Source organism: Phaethon aethereus (genome assembly GCF_964289735.1).
Source record: "Phaethon aethereus genome assembly, chromosome: 3".
NCBI classification, from domain to species: domain Eukaryota; kingdom Metazoa; phylum Chordata; class Aves; order Phaethontiformes; family Phaethontidae; genus Phaethon; species Phaethon aethereus.
In genome coordinates, this window is record NC_138576.1 from 25195524 (window position 1) to 25217480 (window position 21957).

Genomic DNA, 21957 nt, shown 5'->3' on the forward strand with positions numbered 1-21957 from the left:
TCCAGTACAGCATTTATAAGACACCAGTTTTACAAAATAAGCTTACACACTGTACTGGGAATTAGCAGTGGTGGAGGAGGTCTACAGTGACCTGGACAATAATCAGGCCTCCAAGGATCCAGATGACATCCAGTGCAGATGAAGGTTTGTATGCAGCACACTGATGTCATACACCAGCACCCTGGTGATAAAGGACTGGGCAGACATCAAGGTACCAACTATGTATAGACTGGACTGCCAGCTCCGGCAACTTGAAGAAAATCTCTATTTCCCTTCCCCTTGACTCTGTGCCCTTGCATCTCAGCTATGGAAAGACTGTCCCACCAGGTCTGGCCACTTGAAGGAAATGGGGAGAATCTGTCTCCCTCCTTACTCCTACTCACCTTAACCCACAACATGCACAATTATTCATAATTAGGAAAACAAAGATTTGTGTATAAAGTTACACAACTTAATAATTTTGAAAACTTAGGAAACTAAACACAGGTATTAATCAATCTGGGTATTGATATAACACCACACATGTAGCCTTATCATTGAATAAACAATATCTAAAAACATACTGCATGTTTTCACTGAGAAATACCAAAAGAAACATGAAGGTTTTTTTAAAAAAAGACAACAGCTGTTCTTGGAAATGCATAAAGAAAGAAGAGTTGGTGCACAGTTCTCTCTCTTCCAACTATGACCTTGTTATGTAAGTGTTCTCCTCCAAGGTTGTTCCTAGGCCAGCCACTGCCTAAAGCTCTACCACTAAATAAAGCAAGGGAGAAAAGTGAGCTTGAGCAACTGGATCTCCAACCACCCATACTGCATAAGTTTTAGCATACTTCCTGCTGATGCCTACCAGCACTCCCTGAGACACTGCATGGTCATGATTCAGGGGACAGCAAGCACCATTCCCTTGGATGGACAAGACTGCATCAAGTTTTCATCCCTATATTCTACAAAGTCCACCAGCACCGCTCTACAGGCTTTATATCTTCAGACATACCTCACCACATCCCAAAGCCTTCAGCATATACTCTCAGTTTCTTGCTATGAAAACATGAATCACGGCCTGCAAGGCAGCATGCACATCACTAACAGAGTGACATAACACCTGCCTGCCATTCCCCAAGACATATGCATACAAATACACTCACGCACACACAATTTGTCTGTGGATAAGCAAGGTCCCTCCTTAGGGCTATGTTATGTGGATGTATCCTCAGGGCGAGAACACAGCCCCTGGCCACATTTTATTTAGTAATACAAATGCAGTCTCAAGGCAGTTTCTGGGTTGCAGCAAATTCCACATTGCGTATTCTGGGTCTTTATGGGGAAAAAAATAAATTGTCAGTTCCCTTTTCCTGTAAGCAATCCCCAACCCCTGCTATGCCCTAAGATTCCTTCCAGCTCTGTGCATTCCAGCTCTCTCTGAGCTGGTCTTAGACTTCAGCGTAGAAGTTTGTCATGGGAAGGGGTGCTCAGTGAAGGTGTTTTCTCCCCATCTTACAAATTACTTTTTTTTTTCTTTTGAAAGAAATATTATTTACTAACATACAGCAGACAGTTAACAAAGTATCATCACAGTTTCCTAGATTATTTCTCACAAAATTATGACAATCAGAAACAATTTTTGAAGTTATATTTTTTTTGTCAGATGGCTGCCCTACAGCCCAGTTTTTTTCTTTATCTAACATTGCCATGTTTGGATTGTATCATAACATAGAATAGATTTCTAATGATAAAAATATAGATGTTCTATTTGTCAGATGTGAAATTGGAAATATTATTGTGTTATGGATTAGTGAGAAGATTTACTACATTAAATGATATACAGGTATTTTTGTTATCAAGTAGAAAGTGGAAAAACACAAAACAAAAAGGTTACGTTGTTAACAGGTAAAAAAAAGACTTATATTAGAGATATAAAACTACGTAAGCCTCAAAATAGGAATTTTAACTCATGCCAAGTCATATTTGTGTTTAAATAGAAATATGAAACCTGCAAATTATCAGATTAATTGCTAAGGTAATACAATAAAAAGGGAATCTGTTTTATAACTGTTTCTATTACTCCTCTCAAAGCACTACCGTTATTTTACGTATTGATCTGTTTACAAATGATCAACACAACAAAATTACAAATAATTCTACACAACATTGAATGGAAAAATATTTTTTTAAAGCGACGTCTACCAACATCATATTTTTACTTTTCTTTGACAATTATTTATCAAACTTTTAAAAGAATGTTAAAACCAATCTTTAAAGTTGGAGGCTGAAAGTTTCATGGGAGTTGGGCATATTTTTATGAAAAACTAAAACCAAAATATTGTATGTATAAATAAAGTTTGGATTGACTTCAAGTCTGTAAGCAGACAGTGACTATGAATAGATTTATATATGCAAACATATAAATATGTACATGGATGTATATACATTAATATTTATATTAATTTTATTAAATAATGCAACTACTAGACATTGTTAAACTATCCATTTTGTCATTATTTGCTGATAATTAACTGAAAGTACATAATTTCTTGCAGGACAACTGGTTCATCAAGTGCAATAACCAAATAAACTATCTTAATCATGGCCTCACATTGTGATACTCAGAAATTCACAGGAAGCTGCATGTATTTTTTGTAATATTATAATTATTCTTTATTTATGAAGAGCTTATTTAGTGTGTTCCATGTGCATTATTTTAAAATTTGGCAAAATTTCAACAAAAATTTTTTCTAAATGTGGTATTTAGGAAGGATCATCAATTAAAGTCACAAGCTCTAGGCTCATAAATCAAGCCATTCTAAAGGACATGTAGAAGTACTCATTCAGGTGTACCACTGTCTTCAGATTACTGTAGTTTAATCCTCCTCAGAGGATTTGTATTCTTCTTCTTTTGAAGATTAACTTGCAGTTATGGAAGGACATAATGTCACTGAAGGAGAACCCTTACGTAGGGATTTAAGGTAGATTACTCAATTCAATCTGTAGTTTAAATTTATTGTACTTTGTTGATTTTAGCTTTCCTGAGCATCTCCCTGCAGACACAACTTGAGAGACATTTGCAACAGTGAGGCAAAAAGTAAAGGAAAACTCCTTTTCCCAGGGTTTTATCATTGGCTTTGATCAAAAGAACATCCGTTTTTATAGCTGGGTGTATCTTAAGAACAAGAATATGTTCTTGATATATTCTAACAACAAATTAAACTAAATCTTTTTAAAGTTTTATGCAAAATGTATAGAATTAATTTTATAATATGCAATGTATTTTAATACACATACAAGAAAACCACAATATGAAATGTTTTGGGTAAATTTTGAGGTGAAAGAATATTAAAATCCTTTGAAATTATATTAATATGTGAAATGTACTTAATATATCGATAAATGTATATACATGTATTTTTAAAAATAATTTAAATGGCTGCCATAAAAACAACTGGAAACAAGATTTTGTGTACAGTGTCTTTTTAGGGTCAAACAAAAATGTCTTTAGTTTGTCATGAGAATGCAGGTTTAATATTATTTTATTTATCAAATTACCCTGTGTTGTTTTATAAAAAGAACTAGTAGTATGCTGACATTCTGCATATATATACACAGAAAATACTGTGACAGTCAAAGTCTGACTCTTAGCACGAGATCATCTTTGATCATTCACGTCCTAAATACACAGTGTTTTATTCATTTTTTGAATTTTTGGTGGCTTAGAAAAATTACATTTTTTCCTACAGTTCTAGATAAATATTTGCTTCAATAAAAATGATAATAATATTTCATTTTGCCTTACAGAAGAAAATAAAATATTTAGCAAGATTTTTTAAATAATGCTCTCTTTAGACTTTATTGACTTCAGTGGTAACATCACTTCTAACAGCTCATTCACACTTCTCTTCAGAAGGGTATACTTAAAAAAAAATCAATGTTAGAATTTGTGGACTTGGTAGTGTTAGGTTAACAGTTGAACTCGATGATCTTAAGGGTCTTTTCCAACCTAAATGATTCCATGATTCTATGAATACAGTCCAAGTTGTATCAGCCATCACATAATTTAAACAATTCTTTCATTATTGCTGCAAAAAGGATGGTTACTTAAAGTAACATAGACAGGAAAATGAAACTTAAACTAAGTGGCACCACTGGGGAGGCAATATGAAAGGCTGACTTACTGGTCATTTAAAATCAAGTGTTTGATTTTTATAACCAGGATGCAAGTTTTATGTGTCAAAAGGCTTCAAAACTAAAGGGCAATATAATTTTCATTACTTGATCCAACTAGTGAAAAAAATACAGAAAACTGTCACAAAAGTCAAATACTTTTATAAGAATTTATCATGGTTTTGCTCAAAAGAAAAACTCATAACATACTATCTGTTTCTGTCTAGCTGTGATAGACATTTCTTTCAGACCATCATTTGCAGAAACCTTGGAAATTATGGAGGATGCTTAAGAATGCCAAACAATCTCAGTTGCAGATTTTAACAAGACACTCTAAGTATTTCATTGCTTTCTGAAATACATAAGTTAAATTAGTAAGCTAGAATTATTTTAGCTTAGAAGAGTGAAAGGACTACCTTCCTAGTGGGAACTTAGCTTAGTGGATAGCTAAGTTCATGGTGCATATACTGTGGCATTTTCTATAACACGTATAAACAAGTAGAAAAAGTATAAACAAGTATATAGCAAGTATAAAAAATACAGCAAAGGGAGAAAGTTTCAACTGTTAAAAACCTGTTGCAAATTTCCATTTACTTAAAATAATTAAGTTGTTCTGTCAAACTTTCAACTGAGCTGTATCTGCTAAGAAGCAGAAGACTGGGATTTATCTTTCAAAAAGGGAGATTCAACACTGTTCAGTTCCATTGTTTGTTGGTTGTTTTGGTTGTTTGGTTTTTTTTTTAGTGGAAGGAACAAAGTACAAAGAAACATGTCAGAATTAAAAAACAAGCAAACAAAACTCCCCAAAATACCAGTTAATGCTTACATTTAATTCTCACATACATCTTATTAGAAACTTATTAGAAAATGCTAATTTGTTTTTTATAATTTGTTTCTATCAAGTCTTTAAGAAAAATCATCAAATATTAATAATGTTTTTTTAAAAATACAGCCATGGTAAACCTTTAATTAAAGTTTAATTAGAATCTGGAAATAACATTTTTGTTAACATAAGTGTTAACATTTATGTTGAAGTCAAACATACTAAATAATTAACCTTGATGAAAAGAAATTACTATTCTATAATACAATAAAAATGTCTGAGCTGTTTTCTACATGGAATGTGTTTAATTATGATGTGAAACTACTTTCCAAAGGAGCTTGACTAGAAGAATAATCTTCACTGGCTGAGCTAAACATAACAATTCTCTCTTATTGAGAGACAACATGTTATTGTTTCAATGTATAATGTTTTTGTGCAAAGAGGCAAACAAAGGCTTTCAACTCATGATAAGTTTTAATTTGTTGAGTTAATCACTGAAAAGATATGGATGCACACATGCCTAATCAGTCAGACACAGCTGCAATCTGGAGGGGATGGGAGAGGGAAGCTGCAGCCACAGTCATGTCATATAACTAAGAAAGAATACATGTGCTGTATGCTGGCTGTACCTAACCAAATATTAAACATTAAGAGTGTTTAGACTTTTTTATTTTTTACTTTTTAAGTTTGAAGTTTAAATAATGGAGCACATTAACAAAGATATTCCTCAATGAAATCATAAAATTAAAAATATACACAGATATCACTGATTGTATGTCAGACACACTGATTGTATGTCTGCGGAGCACAACTGAGCATAATGATATCAAGACCTGGTTGAAGACTCTGAAAGGTGCTCTTACAAAACAAAAACAGGACATTAGAAGCAGAGTTATGTAATTAATATAACAATAAAAAGGCATAAAATGTATTTACTTAACAAATTTGTACTCAAACAATCTGGACTTTTTGGTTTTGTTATTGTGTTAGTTAGGTTGTTTGCAATTGTTTAATAAAGGATAGTGGCATAGATGGAAATCTGATCTTACCTGCTACAGTCTGCTAATACATAAATACGCAATAGACTCGTCCAATATCACCATGATGTTATGTTCCTCAAGTCCGTGTGTATTTCTAGATGGAAAGTGGGTTCTGTCTGCCACCCCAACTGTTACACAAAAGTCAGGCAAAGACATTCTCCACTATTAAAAATTACTTTAAAACCCTTGTGGTAATTATCAGTAACTTAGCTCTTTTCACTCTATTAGTAAGCTACTGATGATACTATTCATTCTTTGAAAGAAAACTTTAGGATTATGAAACCTAGAAATGCCTACTGTAGGCTTAACTGAACAATATACTCTAAAAAAGTCATATAACAATATAGGAAAGCTTCTTTATCTGAAAATGATTGGTATGTTGTGCTGGAAATTAAGTGAGCGACATTTGCCCATCCACAAAACTAACCTGTACTGTACGACACTACAAACAGATTAATTCATACAATATTATGGTGAAAATCTCTGACAGTTCTTCACAGAACCAAATAGCTTTAACAGACGAAAATATTCACATAAAATATTTATTGCCTGTTCTCCAAAAGCACATACTTGAATAATTTGTCTGAATTATAATACATAGGGACAAAATATAAAAAGAGAACTTAACATACATGAAATAAATGAAAGAATAAAGCATAGAGTAAAACAGGAAGCTCAGAGTTTTCCTTGAATGACTTATGAGTTGTTTTCTTTCTAAACGTTACACTACATGATGATTTCCCTGAATGCACCTCTAATTGTGAGAGTCCTAAAAATTAATTCCATTAATTTCTTTCAGCACAGGTTTTATCAAATCTCCAAGCAGTAACAAAGTTTTATATCAATATCGGTGGTGCAATGACATTTATAAACTAGTTGTGTATTTGTAAAAAACTGCACTGATTTAAGGTTTACTAAGTACTATAGCTGTATGCAAAAAGACAATTGACATTTATCTAAGCAACTGAAATATATTTTTGAAAGTATTTTTCTATTAGTCTCAGGAAGAAAGAAGTATCTTCTTTCAAACAACATCATAATGAAGAGCTTAAAGCTTTACTGCTCAGTTAAGCATCAATACAAATTAAGGTTGTAAACTTGACATTTTCAGCTGCTTGCGGGGGCTGATATACTTCCTGACATCTCCAAGAATTGTTAATAACTTCAAATTATACAAAACGCTCAGGATTATATCACTGAGTCACCAGATTTCTTTTATAATGGTGTTCTGAATGAAAGGATAGGCTAGTGAAATAACTTCATTAGTTCATATAAACATGTACATGCAGGAATAAAAAGCGAGTTCTAAACAGGCTACAAAACAGATGTTGTTATATTGGTTATCAAGAAGTCTGGAAATCAAAAGATTAAATATTTTTATCAGACTGACAAGTTTACAGGCTTGAATGGGATAAAAATCACAAGCTTAATAAAAATCTAAAACGTTCATGCCTAAAAGTTCAAGTTGACTGTCATCTGCTTCTATGTCAGTGTGGTACAGCTGATGGGAACACAAGCAAGGAAGCAGCCTAATGATCAGCTGGCTGCACAATCCACCTTGGACCTTAACAGCCATAAAGCACCTATTTTTAGATGTGGCACACCCTTGACATGAGTGGAATAAGCCAAACTCAGGCACATTACTCACCATATCACTCCTGTTTTTGGCTGTGACACTAGGCCCTATCAGGAAGGTGTCCAGCGCCAACTTCTTGACCTGACATCACTGTTCGATACTGTTAAAAGGCATAACATCATATTCCCATATTACATTATCCTGACCTGGATATGCATGGCAATGACTATGTCTATCTCATCCATGTAACAGGTAAATGTATGCTTGGACCTATATTAAGAAATGGCATAAACTAAATCTTTCTCTTGATTCAAATCTGACTAACACTACATTAGAACACAAGGTGCTGGGCAACTTTGGGCATGTGTAGTCTTCAGTAGTCATCAAAACACAATCGAAATGCATCTCTTTTCCTCTTGGAAAACTAATTTTTTTAAAAAGTGCATGATTTAAGAATTACTTAAATGAAAAATTCTTTACATATTGTATCTTAAAAAACTCCCTGCTTTAGCCCATGACCAGCAAGAGATTGCAGGAAAAGTTTCCTTGTAAAAATATAGTCTTAGCATGTCATTGGAAGAAATACACTTTGTCTGTTGGTGTTACAAGATTAACCTGTGACCTTAAAATGGTGGCATGCTGATATTAATATGGTTTTATTCTTAGGATTACTTTTTCTGCACACTACCTCTATTTAAGTGTGTGTGTCATGCTGTTCTTTATATACACAGTTATATAATATCAGTCATGTTTTAGAGTCATTGCATGGCAGGACTGGAATTTAAGGTAGAGCTCAAAAAAATGTCTTTCAATAAATAGTTTACTCATTTAAAATAAGTATTTTTTGTCAACCTAAGCCAATTTAGTCAGAGTGCTCAGAAGATACCAGGCCCTGTTCTAATGTATATTTAAAACTTATTCAGACTGAAGCAACTTCAAAAAGAGAGACTGGCAACAACTTTCAACAAGATTACCATTTAGCATGGTTATATTATTCTTCCAGGAGGTGAGAGACGAGGGTTTCAGATATGTATGGAGCAAATACACTGAAGTCTTTCATAAACTTACTAAATACCCAGATAAAAGAAAAAAATGTATTGGAGATATAACTAGAATGTACAGTACAGTCCTTTAATTCCTTTACTTTCTAAACATGTCTGTTGCTGAAATTCTGAAAGTGTCTTAATAAATGCCTAAATCTGTTATTTTTTACTCTGAGTAAATTTCCTTCACAATTTTTCATTCTTTAACAAGACTTGAAAACTTTAACACAGCCCTTTCTACACAAGCAGCAACATATACAGGTATCCACCTAGAAATGTTAAGAGCTTTTTATCATGGAATCTTAACGGTGATATGCATAATGTCACTAATTTCTCTATGTTTACGGCAGAAGACAACATCCATTTTAGTAACAAGAACTATGTATAATAGCATATTCTCTTTTCTTTACTTAATGATGTGTGGAGTGACACCTGGTCATGCTGGCTTCAGTAAGGAAAATTGTCATACATTATAATGGAAAGAGGATTTCAGAATAGATCCTTTGATATACTCAGGTGTGGCATTACAATATATCTCTTTCTTCAAGGACAGAACAATTTACATTTCTGGCCTTTTCACAGAAACTGTAAATGCTTTCAGAGAAATCTTTCAAAAATATATTGAACCATTCTGCTAAGATGTCTGGGGATCTATGACAGAGAATGAAGGGCTTTCAGATACAGTCTATAGAATAGCTTTTTAAGAAAAGTAACCTTAGGTGCAGATTATTCTTGAGCATTTTAAACTTTTTAATATGAGTTAATAGCTTTCTGTTTTAGCAATAATAATATGGTTCTAATATGGTTTAGAAAGTTTAACATCAAAATTAAGGCTCCCTGTAACATCTTGCTTTTTTTTATAATACATGACAACTGATGATGATCTATAGAAAAAAATACCAAGGCAACTATTATATTTTCTAACACAGTAGCTATTTATCAGCTTTATCAAGTTAACAAGCTAATCTCAACCTTAATTTTACCATCTCTGTTTCTATAGCTCACCTTCCATTTCATACAGTGATACAGATAGAGTGGTATTCCTCTGTATTTACCACTATTACCAGGAACTATTTCTTGAGGACCTGTATCTGAAATCTTTCTTGTAGATCCAACTGTTAGAGAGCAGCATTCTACAGTCCAAGAAGCCTGAGCAGGCAGATTACAGAACTTTTCTTAAAGTAAATATCAACTGTATTCAAAATCAAGAAATTTGAGTAATAAGAATATAGATAGCACTACATATTTCTGACATTAAGATATTTCTGAAGATAAGCAGAAGACAAGACATAAGAATATGGAAAGAATTATTCCTCCCTTAATCCCTTAGGCATACTGTAAACAGAATGAAATTTACTACTCATATACACAATCTGTGATGCATATCCGTTCATTTACAGGCATCATTTCATGCCATTTTTACCTGGACATACTAACGTAAAATAGGTGAATTGCATAATCAAAATTCTTCTTTATTTCATAATTAAAGTGAGAAAAAGCCCAGTTAAAGTAACAATTTTCTATAAACTGCAATCAGTCTATGACACTTTGTAAATATTAATATAAAAATTGACTGTACTGTAATAGATACAAAGTCAACATTCAGTTGGGCAGTTGTAAAATACTGCCCAAGAGGGTGAGGAGTCATGTTCTAATCCTGAGCAAAACTTGGACTTTTTGGTAAAAAAAAGATTCAAATAAGGATGCTCGTTACTCTGTCTGTATAGACCATGTGTAAACCATCAAAGCCTGCAGTTTGCTTTCTTCTTAGCTAACTGCAATCGCAAAGACAGTGTCTTTGAGGTCACGTCACAATCCATTAGCTTTCTCATCATTAAAATGAAATTCTATTTTTGGACAGGTCCTTTGACTGTTAAACAAAGGGGAAGCAGAATCACTGAGGTATTTGTGACAGGATATAGGTTTAAGATTTTACATGTGGCCTAAAGCAGAAGATATGTTGAGAGTGCAAATGGATAAAAGTTTTGTCAACAATAAAAGAAGTAAATTTTCATAAAACTAATGAGAGAATTGAGGTAAAACAGAAAAAAAGTTATAATTCACCTACATATTAAGACATTTACAACACTTCTGAGCTTGTAAACATTTAACATTTTACAATTCTGGAAGTAATTTCCAAAATTACAAAAACAGAGAGCGTCTCACAATTGGTTGTAAAACAAGACTGAAGGCAGATTCCAACTGTCAAATAATAACAATATACTTAATAACAGAAATGCCACTACTACTGCAAAATTCACAGTGTATATTTCAAGTGTTTTCAGAAAGTCCCCAGAAGTAAGAGGTTGAATTCCATAGATGAAATAAGATATCTTCGATAAGTTAGACAATTACAGAAATGAAAACAGATGCTTTTAGATTAGAAATACCAGAAAGATAAATTATAGCAGACAAATAACTCAGCAGATAGCTTTAAATTTTTGAAATGTTTCATAGAGGTAGGACGAGAGAAAGTTCATAATTTTGGATTAAGGAGAAAATGCAAACTGTCAGATACATAACTTGTGCCAATGTTCTTTTTCCACTATGTACTCACTATTTCTACTTTATGTAATTCACAAATGGATTCTATAAAGAAAATACAATGTCTTAATAAACACAATCCCTAGAAATGACAAAAGTAAAAAAGATGAAACTATGAAAGAAGGGACGAGAAGGGGTGGGATTAACTTAAATAAAGGATATGTCATTGCCCACAGGCAACACAACATACCTGAGCTGTGTAACTGTATAGGCTGAATGTGTTGCAAGGTGTCTTAAGATACCTTTTTATCTTAGCCATAGTAATCTTAAAGGCCTACATCTGCTTTTTTACTCACAGCTCTGAAATACCTCACTTAAGCAATTGTGATAGTGTTTCAAAAGGCTCTGTGATGGTACTTTTCCTTTTTGTTATCATATTGTTATTCTCATGACCATGGACCTGCAAAACCCATGAGAATCACCTCTTCACTCTCCCCCTCTCTTTATTTTGTAGATTTCATTTCACATAAAAGAAAAACAAAACAGGGTACATAAAAAAGTAGATAATAGTAATTTAAATACTCAATACATATTAGCCAACAATATATGCACACAGAAACTTAAAACCCCGTTAATGTACAACTCTTGACCTAATCAGCACGCTTCAATCAGTTCTGTGAGTAGGAACAACCAATGGTGAGTTTGAGCAAGTCCCAAAGAAAAGTATATAGTATTAAGAAAAAATCATCGTGAAAATATAATCCTAATCACCGTCATCATCACCACCATCTGCTTGAATGGAGAGAACACCTGCAGAAGGATACTGGTGTGGAGAACAAACACTGGGTTTCCTGGCTGACTACTGTGGAGCATTTTCCCTTCCTTTTTGTTCATCATTAGAGTTCACAATATGCCATCAGTCACAGAGACCACTTATAAAAACCTGAACAGGCAAGCCTGTCTTAATGTCCTTAGTGCAATAAATGTATAGTTTACTGAACTTGAAGCTAACATCTACATAACTTATCATTATTTATTTTGTTTATTTTGGTGTTGAAACAGTAAGGTAACTATAGGTGAAATGAAACATTTAGATAGGGTGCTCCAGTTTATGGGAAAAGTTTAGGGACAACTCCCGCCCTTCTAATTAAGTTACTTTCAGTTACTGAACAGTGAATAGTCTCTCAATGTTTTGCAGCATCTTTTGTACAAAAGTATTTTGACAAAATTACTATAAAAAAATTTTCACCATATGTGCCCATAAGAAACCATTGAAAATAGTAGGTTTTGTCCTTATCCTTAAGGTAAACTAATTAACATGGAAATTAACCAAAAGTGATACCACATCTTAGTAAGCAAGAGCTCTTTCTAGCTGCAGGTCTATGCAAACTATTAAAATGGAAAATTTAAATACATACATACATACTAACAGATATCAGGTATTTTTTACTAGTGTGTTGAGTTTCAATGGCAAGGTTTTGGTAGCAGGGCTGCATGGTGCAGGGGTGGCTTCTGTGAGAAGCTCCTAGAAGCTTCCTCTATGTCCAATAGAGCCAATGCCAGCCGGCTCCAAGATGGACCCCTGCTGGCCAAGACCGAGCCCATGAGTGACAGTGGTAGCACTTCTGGTATAACATATTTAAAAAGGGGGAAAAAAACCTTGCAAAGCAGCCAGAGAGAGGAGTGAGAATACGTGAATGAGTGAAACAGCTCTGCAGACGTCAAGGTCAGTGAAGAAGGAAGGGAAGTAGGTGTTCCAGATGCCAAGCAGAGATTTCCCTACAGCCCGTGGAGCTCCATGCTGGAGCAGATATCCACCTGCATCCTGTGAAGGACCCCACAATAGAGCAGGTGGATGCATTCGAAGGAGACTGCGACCCTATGGGAAGCCCACGCTGGAGCAAGTTTGCTGGCAGGACTTGTGACCCCACAGGGGAACCCATGCTGGAGCAGTCTGTTCCTGAAAGACTGCCCTCCATGGAAGGGACCCAGGCTGAAGCAGTTTGTGAAGAACTGCAGCCTGTGGGAAGGACTCACGTTGGAGAAATTCATGGAGGACAGTCTCCTGTGGGAGGGACTCCACACTGTAGCATGGAAAGAGTGTGAGGAGTCCTCCCTCTGAGGAGGAAGGAGTGGCAGAAACAAGGTGTGATGAACTGATGGTAACCCCCATTCCCCATCCCCCTGTGCCACTCAGAGGGAGGAGGTAGAGAATTCAGGAGTAAAGTTAGGCTTGGGAAGAAGGGAGGGGCAGGGGGAAGGTGTTTTAAGATTTGTGTTTATTTCTCATTATCCTATTCTGATTTGGTTGGTAACGAATTAAATTTTTTCCCCAAGCTGAGTCTGTTTTGCCTGTGACTCTAATTGGTGAATGCTTTCTCCCTGTCATTATCTCAACCCACCCTCTTCTCTGTCCACCTGAGGAGGGGAGTGACAGAGTGGCTTTAGTGGGCACCTGCCATCCAGCCAGGGTCAACCCAACACAACTAGAATGAATCAACTTCAGAAAGTATCAAACTGAAGCTCACAGTCAAGAAAAATTAGATGCTTATGTTGCCAAGGTTCTCATCTCTTTGAGACAGAAGCAACACAAATGAGGCTAGGATAATTTAGATCACTTTTTTGGGGTTAAATTTCCTCATTCTTATGCATCTTCTTAATTTCCACAATCAGATACAATATATCTATTCTGTTGTTTTTATTATATTCTAATTTTGACTTCAGTCTGTGAAGATTCCTGTTGAGGCATGAAACCAACTTTTGTAACTACCCCAATAAAGTCTGAGAAAAATAACCATAATTTTCAAATAATATCTAATATAAGGAATTACACAGGTTAGCAGAAGGTAAAGTATAAAATTTTTCAAATATGATAGAAATATGTAGTTTTTATTGACCTTCGATGCAAAAGCATTAGAACAATAACTTTCATTTTTACTTAAGATTCTTTTTAGTTTTTTTGTGGGTATTTGCAAAACCATATCTCCATTAACCATTAATTAAGAGCAGAGACAGTATCATAACTCTAATTTTGTGAAAGGACTAAATGCTTATTTGAAATAAATTTGTTGGAATGTAGTGAAGGAAGTTACAACATGAGTTTAAAACAATTAATTTAGTTCATACCTTGATAAACAGCTTTGAATCCTGGTGAGCCAATGCTGTCATCAGATTGTAAATGAAGCCACATCTGGTTGCTCATGCTCACAATAAGATCAGGAACACTAGATCCAGTGAGTCTGTAAGTAGAATAAATTGCAAAGTCATTTGCAGAGGCATAATTTACTACTTCTCCTCCTCCTCCTAAACACAGCCTTTTAAACTATTAATATGATGTGTTTGGTTTTTTTAAACTTTTTTCCCAGTGAAATGATAAATATACATTCACACTACCCATCCATCTGACCCTTAGTTGTCTCCCTAATATAACTTGAATTGGCTGATTAATATTAAATTTGTCAGAGGAAGGACATAATAATAAAGATGTCTAAATTCCCACAGGCTTAATGAAAATTACCAACTTGGTAAGAGATAGACTCAAGTTGAGGAAGTCATCCTTCAGCTTAATGTAATCTCTCTTCAAAATGCCAATAGCCTTTCCATACACAGTAGATAGGACCCAGCCAAAATACATTCTATTGCTTGCTCAGGTTCACATCCAGGGATTATAGGAAGAGAGCCAATACTGTTGGAAGGGATAGGGAAAGGGAGAAAACAAAACCCAAAGAAAAACAAAAAGGAAGCCAAAAAAGCAGAAATTAATTGTCTTGGTTTCAGCTGGGATAGAGTTAATTTTCTTATTAGTAGCTGGTATAGTGCTGTATTCTGGATTTGGAATGAAAATAATGTTGGTAACATACTGATGGGGAGGTGCTGCAGCTCAGGAACTAACTAGGCATCAGTCAGCGGATGGTGAGCAATTGTGCTGTGCATCATGTGTCTTGTATACTCTTTTATCATCATTATTATTTTTTTTCCCCCTGTCCTATTAAACTGTCTTATTCTCAACCCACGAGTTCTACCTTTTTTTATGATTCTCTCCCCCATCCCACTGGGGGAAACAGGGGGAGTAAGTGAAGGGCTGTGTGGTTCTTTTAGGTACCAGCCTGGTTAAACCACATCAGTAAGTAGCTGAGAAGGTTTGTTTGTTGTTATTGAGTCTGGTTTTTGTATTTTTATCCCTGTATACAGGAATATATATTTGCTGGAGCGTGTCCAGAGAAGTGTAACAAAGCTGGTGAAGGGTCTGGAGAACAAGTCTTATAAGGAGCGGCTGAGGAACTGGGGTTGTTTAGTCTGGAGAAGAGGAGGCTCAGGGGAGACCTTATCGTTCTCTACCACCACCTGAAAGAAGGTTGTAGTGAGGTGGGTGTTGGTCTCTTCTCCCAAGTAACTAGTGATATGACAAGAGGAAATGGCCTCAAGTTGTGCCCAGAGAAGTTTAGATTGGATATTAGGAAAAATTTCTTTACTGAAAGAGTGGTCAAGCATTGTAACAGGCTGCCCAAGGAAGTGGTGGAGTCACCATCACTGGAGGTGTTCAAAAAACATGTAGATGTGGCACTTCAGGACATGGGTTTAGTGGGCATGGTGAAGTTGGACTGATGGTTGGACTTGATGATCTTAAAGGTCTTTTCCAACCTTAATGATTCTGTGATTCTATGAATCTATATAGAACTACATCTTTCAGCTAGAAGGATGGCATATAGTGTAGATTGGATATTTAGGGAATGGAGGTCTGTATGACAACACATGCTGTTGCTGACTCAGAGTTTGTCCCAGTCTGTAACCGTCTCTATGATCAGATTGTTTGCAAGTTCAGGAAGAGACTTTGAGATCAACCATTCAGACAGATTGGTTGGTGTTAAACACATCTCATGTGGAGATGCACAATCCTAGGTTATCTCTAAATGAAACAAGTTAAAAATGTTGAGGCAATTGATGCAAATGATGAAGTAATGCAAGTCAAGCCAAGCTTCTCAACAGCCTTCTTAACAGACTCACAGGTCTGAAAAGACAACTGTGAGAGAAAGTAAGTTTTGGCACCAGTTTGCTCTCTGATCTTAATTATCCAAATGAAAACAGAAACAGGCTTTTAAGAATGCTGTTTGCTTCTATATAGTTGAAGATACATAAGAGCACAAAACACTCTCAATAGATACTTGAATTCAAAATGCTGATGGTGCAAGCATGGCACCAATCTACAAGTATATGTAAGCAGCATAGTCATAAAAATAATATTACATGACTATTAAAAATACAGAAAGTATGTGATTAAAGAGATGCATGTTGAATCCCTAAAATATTTGATTGCTTTAAAAAAAAAAAAGAAAAAAAATCTTCTGTTAATTGTCATGAGTTGAGAATGAGAAGCCTGACTTGTACATGAAAAAGGCTGAGGTTTGGATTTTAGGCTTGAGTTGCAATTTTCAGTGCCCTGAAATAAATTTTTAAAATATATAACACCACGTATGTTTTCATTATGCTTTTTTTCCCTCTTACAACTTCACCAAAGAAAAATTCCAGCATGCACTTTTCATCTACGTATATGTATTCAAATATCTCTGCTACAATATCTATTTCCTACAAATGTTAACTATAATAATCTTTAATTTGAGAATTGTTCTGGTTTCAGCCAGGATAGAGCTGGTTTTCTTCACAGAAGCTAGTGTGAGGCTATGCTTTGGATTTGGGATGAGAAAATGTTGATAACGTGCTGATGTTTTGAGCTGTTGTTAAGCAGTCAAGGACAGTCCAGCTTCTCGTGCTGGGCTGCCAGCGAGAAGGCTGCGGGTGCACGGGAAGCTGGGAGGGGACACACCCGGGACAACTGACCCAGGCTGGCCACAGGGATATTCCATACCATGTAACATCATGCTCAGTACATAAACTGGAGTTGGCTGGGGGGCGGGAATCGACAGGCTGTCGATCACCGGGTGGTGAGCAATTGCTGCATTGGGCATCACTTGTTCTTGTACATTCCTTTGTCGGTATTATTATTGTTGTTATCGTTGTTTCCTTCTCTCTTGCTGTCCTATTAAACTGTTTTTATCTCAACCCACAAGTTTTTTTCCCAATTCTCTCCCCCATCCCACTGGGGGAGAGGGCAGTGAGTGAGCGTCTGCATGGTGCTAAATTGCCGGCTGGGGCTAAACCACGACAAAGAGAATGTAATCCTTTAAATTAAGGATATTCCATGTAAATTTGAAAAAGCTTTGAGTTCTTTCTGCATTTTCTTCTCTTTTTCTTGTTCTTTTACTGTGCAGAATATTTTAAATAAATGTGTTTTGGAGGCATTAGAACAAAAAGCAAGCTGAATGAAGCACAGTATTTGAGTCAATAAATCTGCCTTTGTGATATTAAACTACTGTATAAAACAAACATCTCTCTTAAAATTCAATCATAAACCCTTGTTGAGTTTTCAATATGTGAATATATTTTCCTTTTTTGAGGTAATTCCCTTTTCATAGTTTGTCTAGGTTTTCTTCTCCTTTTAAATAAACAGTTTTACAGTATTGTTCTGTCCTTCAAAGATGACAAGTCACTATGCTGTTTGAGCACTTACTTGCAACCATATTACAAACTAAAGCTCTGAAGATTTGACTGTTAATGGTGTGATAAGCAGTAAATGCCACTAAAAATGCCTAATTTTACTCGCATTTGTATTTTTCTTTTAATACTACTAAAGTCAACTACCTAGCTAATCCCAGGAGAAAGACTCCAACATGGTATTAAAAAACAAACAAGCAAATAAATGAAAAAAGAAAACCAACTTTCTCTCCTAAATTTTATAATTTCTAAAAAATTCAGAAGGAAGACTTTTTTTAAGTAATGTTAACTAAAGTAAGTTACTAGGAAGTCAGATTCAATAATGTTTGGGATATATAAAAAGGCAGCCTACTTTTTTTACCAATTATGGAGGGGTTGGTTGTTTTCCAAGCCTCCAATAAGTTTCCAAACTGTGTCTGAATAGAAGAAAAGGAGAAGGGTTCACTAAAAAAGCATTTCTCTGTCATGGACGGTTGTCTGTGTACTGAAATAGCTGACATAAGCAGCTGGGTTTGAACCACTAATTTGCAATTTGTTCTTTGTATTGGGGGGAAAAAAACCTTACAATTTCTTCATACAAGAAAAGTGAAAAGATTAATGTTTTAAGGGACTCATTTAAAAAAAATAAATTCATTTTTAATGTAACTGCTGTAACAAAAATATAAATCATAACATTTGAAAGCAAAGCTGACTTTTTAAAGCAAAGTGTTAGTTTAATTTACAAGAATTTAAGAACATAAAACAGGCATTGCGGAAAACATTCTGACTGATCATCTTCACCTCGCACATGCTTATCACTAGTGAAATATTTTGTAAGGGTGATCACTAACTTCTAGCCAAATTCTGTTAAGTATGATAAATAACTGCAGTCAAAACTTTGTGGCCTAAATATATTTAGATTAATTTCCAGTAAGTTGGATTGCTGTATTTCCAGAACTAACCATCTTAGCACACATAAAATAATACTGCTAAATTTTTAAAAAGTAAGACTTACAGATGAAGAAACTGTTAAAAATCATAAAATTGATAAGCATATCCCCCTTTAATTTAAGCTGTTAATGATAAGATTTTCTAAAAAGTTTACTGTATTTAGAAAAATAAGACTTCTTTAATAAACTAAAACCCAATATATCCCTACTCAAAATGCCAACTACACTGTTATAGAAATGCATTAAATTGATTTGAAATAATCTGCTTTTCATCAAAGTATATTGTTTGTTGCACCATCTCAGTGCTATTTTACATGAACTTAAAAGACTTTTTCTAATTATCTTTCCAATTTCTTCCAAAAATTAAATTTGAGCTGGATAGTCTATACTCTTTTTCCCCTCCTTTTTAAACATCATTATCCCTTCCTATTCTCCTCTAGCTGTAGTGCTACAGCTTTGAGGTTACACAGATAATTGCTAATGGTTGAGAGTTTGGACGCTATAGAAAGCTTGTGCTATAGAAAGCTTGTGCTAGGAATGATCATTCATACATTGTGATCCTTGTCAACTGTGTCAATCTTCTTCCTATCAAATATTTAAAGGTCCCCTGTTTACTGACATGCCATTAGCCAGTTTCCAATGTTCATTGGATGCCTGGCTTACAAATATCCTGGCATAACTTGAGCTCATTGTAAAGCTTGAGTACTAAGTTTACAATAAAGCACCCAGAAGTAGTTACTACCTTGAGGGTTCTGGAGGTTGAAAGCTGGAAAATTTTGTAGGGGACTGAGGATTTTGTCTTCAGACATGATGATTTTATATGGAGGGGAAACGTTCAAATCACTTAGAAATTAGGTATGGATTTAGAAATAGATTTTTTTTTGCACATTTTGTGCAAACTAAGTTGTAAAATCTCTGAAACTTTAGAATCAAATGCATGAGTTTCTACAGTGATATTTGTAGAAATTCTGCAGAAATGCTAGCATTTAAGCTGCCAACAGAAACTTGTTCAGCATAAGAAAAGCTGTATTATTTTTTAAGAGTTCCTGAGAAATTATAAATTAAATCTGTCCAGAAGAGTCTTTGCTATGAGCTGTTTCATTCCCCTGCGAAGAATAAAAAACTGCAAGGTGCTGTTCAAACCTCATTAAATACAACAGAAGTTATTAAAACCAACTAATAGAAGATTTTGATAAGAAAATCACTTTGACATTTAGTTATGAGCTTTCTCATGATAATGTAGTCTGCAAGTGGACCTAGTGTTTTATGAGGAAAGTTATTTTGCATCCACAGAAGACCTTTCTCAAAAGCAAGTGAAAGTGAGCATATCTCTGATGCAGTTTAAGTATCATGTATTTCATCATGCATGATACAATCCAGTGTTTAATTGCAAAAACAAGTGACACAACAGAAATTCAGATTGATTACTAATTATTGTGATACTGTAGTTTCATACTTGGGCCTTCCTGTATTTCCACTCTTTAGAAATTATTAATCATGTACTTTCTCAAATGATTTTCAGGGTAATGCTAATGTGCAAAGTGTTGCAATCCAAAAGGCAGATAAATTTAATTGCAAAGACCTCATTTTCATCAAAGATATAATTTACCGTAAAGATGAAGGGCCAACACTGTACTGTAATCCTAAGTGATAGGCTATAGAGTAATAAGGAGGAAACACTCACTATTTTACTCAAAATACATTAAAATTACAAAGTTAAATAGATATCTCATGACCCAGAAGAAACAGAAGTTCTGTACTTACACATACAACACTGTTCTGGTATCACCAACTTTCCCAGCATCTCCAACAGTCAGAGTATCATAGCCTCTTTCCAGTTCAAACTCTTCAAAAGCAAGTTTTATGACCTATTAAAATTAAATAAGTCAGTTATTTCAAAACATACCCACATGTTATCTGTTCTAGTCTTAAAACAAATTATTCGGCTACCATAAGTCAAGTCATTAAGTACTCAATCATGATTTAGAATCGTAAAATCATAGAATAGTTTGGGTTGCAAAGGACATTTAAATGACATCTCTCCAACCCCCTGCAATGAGCAGGGGCATCTGCAACTAGATCAGGTTGCTCAGAGCCCCGTCCAACCTGACCTGGAATGTTTCCAGGGATGGGGCATCTATCACCTCTCTGGGCAACCTGTGCCAGCGTTTCAACACCCTCAGAGTGACAAATTTCTTCCTTAGATCTACCTCCTTTTAGTTTAAAAACATTGTCCCTTGTCCTATCACAACAACCACTACAAAGTCTGTCCCCATCTTTCTTATAAGCCCCCTTTAAGTACTGGAAGGCTGCAATAGGGTCTCCCTGGAACCTTCTCTTCTCCAGGCTGAACAATCCCAACTCTCTCAGCTTGTCCTCAGAAGAGAGATGTTCCATCCCTCTGATCATTTTTGTGGCCCTCCTCTGGACCCACTCCAACAAGTCCATGTCTTTCCTGTGTTGAGGGCTCCAGAGCTGTATGAGACCCCACTCCAGGTGGGGGTCTCACCAGAGCAGAGTAGAGGGGCAGAATCACCTCCCTCAACCTGTTGGCCACGCTGCTTTTGATGAAGCCCAGGAGACGGTTGGCCTTCTGGGCTGCGAGCGCACTTTGACAGCTCATGTCCAGCTTTTCATCCACCAGTAGCCCCAAGTCATTCTTGGCAGGGCTGCTCTCAATCCTTTCATCCCCCAGCCTGGACCGATACCAGGGGTTGCCCCAACCCAGGTGCAGGACCCTGCACTTGGCCTAGTTGAACCTCATGAGGTTCACTCGGGCTCATTCCTCGAGCTTGTCCAGGACCCTCTGGATGGCATCTCATCCTTCAGGCATTTTAGTTAGTCTTGTTTGATTTGAGAAAGATACGTAGAAAAAGTAGAAGTGGAGAAACTTTATTTTCTAATACCAAGAGGGAAGTCTGTGCCATAATCTTTTAGACTTTTCATATATTAAAGATGCCAATCATCTCTGACTAGTAATAATTGTTCTTATTATTGAATTGATAATTGTTCTTATTATTCTTAGTATTCTAAACAGCAGTAAAAACATTTTTTTACTATAATAATAAAAATTACTTAGCACAATACTGGAAGTATATGAAGTTAAAATTTTCTTGTCTGTTGAATTATACAATAACAAGATAGCAGGTATGAACTACCAATTCATAAGGTGGAGGACATTGGTGCACAGAAACACAAAAGCAGAAACTTCCTTACATAAATTACTAACACTAAACTATGACTTCACTCAATGTCTAATCATGAATTGCCCAGAAAATCAAAAAATTATTCCTCTGTATTTTTGGAAAGTATTTATAATTTACTCAAACTGTAATTTTATCTTATAAAATAAAGTATG

At 35.2% G+C, this 21957-nt stretch overlaps 1 protein-coding gene across 1 annotated transcript in view; it reads right to left on the bottom strand.

Moving 5' to 3' along the window:
- The window catches only part of CSMD1 (CUB and Sushi multiple domains 1), a gene marked incomplete at both ends in the record, with an annotated part of 1255958 nt that overhangs the window by 341073 nt on the left and 892928 nt on the right, over nucleotides 1–21957 (bottom strand). The window contains 2 exons of the mRNA XM_081998094.1: nucleotides 14248–14360; nucleotides 20364–20467. Coding sequence (XP_081854220.1) covers nucleotides 14248–14360; nucleotides 20364–20467 — 217 coding nt within the window. The remainder of the gene's footprint in view (nucleotides 1–14247; nucleotides 14361–20363; nucleotides 20468–21957) is intronic.